General features: G+C 45.8%; 1 protein-coding gene across 1 annotated transcript; it reads left to right on the forward strand.

Moving 5' to 3' along the window:
* Nucleotides 1–705: 705 nt before the first annotated feature.
* On the forward strand, nucleotides 706–4,714 carry LOC125906669 (uncharacterized protein K02A2.6-like). The gene has a single exon (XM_049606503.1). The coding sequence runs from the start codon at nucleotides 958–960 to the stop codon at nucleotides 4,450–4,452; it is 3,495 nt and encodes a 1,164-aa protein (XP_049462460.1). The 5' UTR covers nucleotides 706–957; the 3' UTR covers nucleotides 4,453–4,714.
* The last annotated feature ends 1,900 nt before the right edge of the window (nucleotides 4,715–6,614 follow it).

Raw genomic sequence — 6,614 nt, forward strand, 5'->3', positions numbered from 1 at the left:
ACGCTTTGCCGGAGATGGTTGTGCTCGTTTCGTTCTAAGTCCCGCGCGCAGTGTTTGTGCGTTGGTGCGCATTTCGTCAAAGTCTCGTGCGCTGGTGTATTTTGGTGAAATGTGAAGTAAAAAAACAGTGTGTACAGACGCATATGCAGTGCGGGCATCGACAGGTAAGGATCCATTTATTCACAGATATGTGTTTGCTGGATGGAGGTCGTACTTAGCAGGATGACGACATGATGTGTGTTTTTGTTAGTGTTGGAGACGCTAACCCGTCGGCATAAACGCGTTGCGTTGTTTGACGTTTGCTGCTTGGGTCGGAACCGAAGCCAGGAAAGTGCGCGCTCTTTGTATGCGATCTCCACGGTGTACGGACGTGTGTGTGAACCAGAATAATTTGTAACCCTTTAGAACTATCTGAATTACCGAAATACAAGAACTTTTACTTCGTAAATACAACAACTGGCGACGAGAATACCACGATGTCGAAACCACCTGCAAAAGAAAGCTCAGAACAATGGATAATTGAAATGTTCAACCAGCAAAAGCAAATGCTTGATCAGCAGCAGCAGCTCTTGAACAGTGTATTGTCGGTGATGAAAACAAAAAATGATGATGGATCGGAGAAAGCGATCGATGCCATTGCGGGGCAAATAAAAGAATTTCACGCTATATAAGTTCCATCATGCCGAAACAACCGAAAGACTTCGATTTCAAAAACACCGTGGAGAAACTGAAGAAACTGTTGGAGACCGTGAGTCCATCGTGTGCAAACGGTTTAAATGCTTGCAGCTAGTGAAAGAGCCTCACGAAGAGTACGGAGCGTATGCGTGCCGCGTAAATAAAAAGGTTGTTGAGGCGAAGTTGGCGGGGATAGCAGAGGAGGAAATAAAATGTCTGTTGTTTGTCTGTGGTCTAAAACGGGATGCGGATGCTGATGTACGAGTTCGGCTGCTCTCAAAGATGGAGGACAACAGTGAAATCACGTTAGATCAGCTAACCGGTGAAGCTCAACGCCTGCTTAACCTGCGCCAAGATAGCAACCTTATCTCAAACACTGCGCATGAGGTAAACGCAGTGAGAAAGAATGAGACGAAACAACAAAACATCAAAGGAGGTGGCAAGGAAGCGAAAGCAGTAAGTTGCTGGTTGTGCGGAGGGCAACACTTTGCACGAGAATGTTCTTTTACGTCACACAAATGCGAGGACTGCAACGAGATAGGTCACAAGGAAGGATTTTGTGAAACGGCGTACCGTAATCGTTCTCGCTATCGCAATAACAAAGCGAAGGTAAGGGTGGTGACAGTGAACAAAATCCAGGCTGGCCGAAAGTATGTCACTGCTGCGCTAAACGGACGCGTGCTGAAACTGCAGTTGGATACCGGTGCAGATATCACCATTATATCGCAGGGAAAATGGCGTCAGATAGGAGGTCCCAAATTGAGTCCAGCATCCGTTTCAGCGAGGACAGCTAGTGGAACACCGCTTAAGCTACTAGGTGAGTTTTGTTGCAAAATGACGATTAACAAACAACAGAAAGAAGCGTTAGTTCGTGTTGTAGAAGAGGAACTGTTACTTTTCGGAGCAGACAGTATGGATGTTTTCGGGCTTTGGAAACAGCCACTTGATGCCTTTTGCAACATCGTTGGGTGTGTTAAAGATGCCGCAGCAGCTGTGATTCAGCAATTTCCATCGTTGTTCTCGAACGAACTTGGTCGTTATGATAAGATGAAAATTAGTCTACAGTTGAAGGATGACGTGAATCCTGTATTTCGCCCGAAACGTCCAGTAGCGTATGCTATGCAGTCGATGGTTGAAGATGAATTGACCAGGTTAGAGCGTAATGGCATAATAACACCCACTGATTCTTCGGAGTGGGCAGCTCCGATTGTGGTAGTACGGAAGGCGAACGGAACAGTCCGAATATGTGGCGACTATTCGACAGGTCTGAATGACGCGCTTCAGCCGCATCAGTACCCGTTGCCTATACCACAAGACATATTTACAGCCATTGGAAAATCAGCTGTTTTTAGTCAGATTGACTTAGCAGAAGCTTTTCTCCAAGTGGAGGTATGTGAAAGGAGCCGTGAGTTGTTGACGATAAACACTCACAAGGGGCTTTACCGTTTCAATAGATTGCCACCGGGAGTAAAGACAGCACCTGGTGCATTTCAGCAAATCGTTGACTCAATGTTGAGCGGATTAGAAGGTGTCGCGGGTTATATGGATGACATCATTGTAGGCGGTGCTGATGAGGAAAGTCATTTGAAAAACTTACGCGCAGTTTTGATTCGTATCGAGGAGTTTGGTTTCAAGCTACGGGCAGAAAAATGTTCCTTTTTGAAGCCCCAAATCCGATACCTTGGACATTTGCTAGACCGGCAGGGTATACGACCAGACCCAGCAAAGATTGAAGCGATTTTGAAGATGCCAGCGCCAACGCAGCTCAGCGAAGTTCGTTCGTATTTGGGAGCGATAAATTACTACGGTAAATTTGTGTTTCAAATGAGAGATTTGCGTTACCCCTTAGACCTTCTTTTGAGAAAGGGCGGAGAATTCCAGTGGACAGCTGAATGCGAAAAAAGTTTTCGCCGCTTTAAGGAGATTTTAAGTTCAGACCTTCTCCTGACCCATTATGATCCTTCCAAGGAAATTATTGTGTCAGCGGATGCTTCATCAGTAGGTCTTGGAGCTACGATCAGTCATCGGTTTCCAGATGGTAGCATAAAGGTTGTTCAGCATGCTGCTCGTGCTCTAACGAAGGTGGAAATGAACTACAGCCAGCCGGATCGCGAGGGTCTTGCAATCGTGTTTGCAGTAACAAAGTTCCACCGCATGTTGTTCGGACGCCGCTTCATCCTCCAAACCGACCACCAGCCGCTCCTTAGAATCTTTGGCTCACGTAAAGGAATTCCCTTGTATACTGCAAATAGACTGCAGCGCTGGGCATTAGCACTACTTCTTTACGATTTCGCAATCGAATATGTTGCGACAGACAATTTCGGAAATGCCGACATACTGTCCAGGTTAATGGACCGACACGAGAAACCGGAGGAGGACTACGTCATTGCTAGTATCCAGCTAGAGGATGATATTAATCATCTAGTAACCAGTGCTACTCAAGCCCTACCGTTGAACTTTAAAGATTTGGAGCGTGGTACACAAGCAGATCCTTTGTTAAGGAAGGTGTTCCAGTTCGTCCAAAATGGTTGGCAAAAGGGTGAAGAGAAGACTGAAGACCTAAAGCAATTCTTCGCACGACGAGAGGCCTTATCTACGGTTGGAAAATGCCTCTTATTCGGAGAACGGGTAGTAGTTCCCGCGAATCTTCGGAATCGAGTGTTAAAACTGCTACACAAGGGTCATCCTGGAGTATGCCGCATGAAGGCGCTTGCAAGAGGGTATGTGTATTGGCCGAAATTGGACAGCGAAATCGAGAATGCAGTGAAGACGTGTCAGTCGTGTGCAAGTGCGGCGAAATCTCCAGAGCATTGCACACCAGTAGATTGGCCAAAAACTACAGGCCCCTGGCAGCGTATTCACGTTGACTACGCTGGACCTATGGAGGGAGAGTATTATTTTCTGGTTGTAGATTCCTACTCGAAATGGCCGGAAATAATACCAACGCGTCAAACCACAGCACAAGCGACAGTTCAAATGTTACGGGGATTGTGTGCACGGTTTGGTATACCAGAAACTGTCGTAAGCGATAATGGAACACAGTTTACAAGTTCGGAGTTCCGTGACTTTTGTATGGAGAATGGTATTCATCACGTGCGGACTGCGCCATACCACCCGCAGTCAAACGGCCAAGCCGAAAGGTTTGTTGACACGTTTAAGAGAGCGGTCAAGAAGATTCGGGAGGGTAGAGGTGAGATGCACGAGGCTTTGGATGAATTTCTTTTCACCTACAGGAACACGCCGAATAGAATCTTGGATCAAAAATCGCCGGGGGAGATGATGTTAAATCGCAAGGTTCGAACGTCTCTGGAGATGTTGCGTCCATCATTTCGCGATATTCGACCAGCGGATCCAGTGGTGGCCGACGAAGCTACTAGGAGGAGTTTCTCCATAAACGACCGTGTCTACGCAAAGCGATACCATCGAAACGGCTGGGAATGGGTATCTGGAGTAGTCGACAAGCGCGTGGGTAACGTAATGTACATGGTCAAAATCGATGGCAAGACCTTGCGCTATCATGTGAACCAGCTTCGGATGCGTAATGCAGAGACCAACGAAGGGCGAACTCAGCAACCAATGCCACTGAATGTGTTATTAGATGCCTGGGATATGTCTGGAACAACGGTGTCAGCATCCTCATCTGAAACATCGGCAGCGACTACAACAAATCTTGCGGAACGTGAGATGACACCTGCGGATGGCACAGAAGCAAGCCTACGCCGCTCGACGAGAGTGAGGAAGCAGCCTGCGTGGTTGGAGGGGTATCATCGCAGTTAAAGCGGGGGAATGTTGGAGACGCTAACCCGTCGGCATAAACGCGTTGCGTTGTTTGACGTTTGCTGCTTGGGTCGGAACCGAAGCCAGGAAAGTGCGCGCTCTTTGTATGCGATCTCCACGGTGTACGGACGTGTGTGTGAACCAGAATAATTTGTAACCCTTTAGAACTATCTGAATTACCGAAATACAAGAACTTTTACTTCGTAAATACAACAGTTAGGTTCTAAATGTGTGACGAAAGTTTACATTAAGTTTCAATAAAGTGTTTCATGTAACCAAAAATGACCGTGTTTGTGTTTGCTTTTAGAATAAGTGCGCATTTGCGATCGTGTCTATTCATGAAAGAAAACGAGAAACGAAAGAAACAACTATCTTTACATGTGTTCGTAGCATGGCTCGAAAGAACACAAACACATTGAGAACTGCAGAGCGCACCGTGCGTTACGGGTGGGGTGGGGGAGGGCTCGCGTGAGTGGGTAACTCATTGGTCGAAGAGACACTCGGGGCGAGTACCGGCTTCGAACGACGAAATCCGTTCGACGCTCATGAGAGAATGAGAATCATGAGATACAACTGTCAAGCATTTAAAGACGTTTATATCTACGATTCAAGGATGGTCATGTTTTAAATTTTGATTTTTTTGCCGTTGGTATTGGATTTCATTCGTTACATCATTATTGGATGATTTGTTATCAATTAGAAGGCAGCTTGACACACTTTATTGAAATTTGAATTTAACTTATTTCAAATTTAGAAGGGACGACAGGATTGGATTATATATATATCTATATATATATATATATATATATATATATATGTATATATATATTGTAATATCCTGGAGATTTGACCCCTGATAAGACCATAGTGCTCAATATGCCGGATCAGAATATGACCATCACCGTGACAACTGTGCGATAATCTGAATGTCAAAATAAAGATCATTCGTTAACGGATCGTTGTACTGACAACACCTTCAGCCTTCCGTTTATTCTTCTGCCTTGCGATTTTGTGCCTCTGTTATAACTTGAACGTTTAATTCAAATTGGTAAAACTCGAGGTTTTACATCTCAGAAGTGGGATACGTCTTATCGCCTGCACCTGCTTTGCTGTCCAATCCAGCACGGCACAAGATTGTGTATCGAAGAGTTTGTTTGTTTGTGTGTGAGATGACGCTACCATCTGCCATTGCAATGCGCAAAAACGAGAAGCTTCTGTGTGTGCTTGCCGGTAAAGGCAGCCAATTCGATGTTTAGGCAACGATTTGCCTAATGGCTAGACCAGATTACGCCAGATTCACCAGCCACAACGATATCGATCCCTGCAACCCCAAAGACACCAGCCATCTAGCACCTGCATTTAGTGTGGCCGCCATCTTGTTCATCTTGCACGACAATGACGACACCGCCATTTAGTATGAATACGGCCGCTGGCTATTCTTTCATCATCGCTCATACTTGGAATACTGGAAAAGCTTCGCGCATCACTTCTGTTATTGCATGTGCACCGCACGCCTTGTTGTCATCGCCTCCGATTCATCGTGTGTATTGCCTTCCACCACTTTATGGATTGACCCCGCTACCACCCTCTACCGCCGCGTCATGTTCGAGTGCCTACTGAGCTGTTGAACAACAATCATTGTGGTGTCGTTCAGTGTTCAGATTCATCCTGATCGACATTGTCCTTATGCTTGGCTGTAACTTCTGTAAACATCAGCAAGACTTCTGGAGGAGATGCCGATCAGCGGCAGCAGTACTTACACCCACTATGAGATTGATTCAACCGCACGCATCACATGACGACATCATTCAGGATCAGTTTTTTCGATATCAGCATCGTCCTCATGCTTGGCTGTAACTTCCGTAAACTTCAGCAAGACTTCCGGAGGAGATGTTGGTCAGAAAAGCAGCGGTGATTGAAATTGACACCCACCTTGAAATTGACCCAACTTTACGCATCATATGACGACATCATTCAGGATCAACAACTTTCGATATCATCATCGTCCTCATGCTTGGCTGTAACTTCCGTAAACTTCAGCAAGACTTCCGGAGGAGATGTTGGTCAGAAAAGCAGTTGTGATTGAAAGTATGTGAGTTATTCTCATGCCAGCTCTGTTCAATAAGTATTGAAGATTTCTACAGTAAAGCCGCTCAAATTGA

This window comes from Anopheles coluzzii, chromosome 2 (genome assembly GCF_943734685.1).
Source record: "Anopheles coluzzii chromosome 2, AcolN3, whole genome shotgun sequence".
In the NCBI taxonomy this organism is placed as follows: Eukaryota; Metazoa; Arthropoda; class Insecta; order Diptera; family Culicidae; genus Anopheles; species Anopheles coluzzii.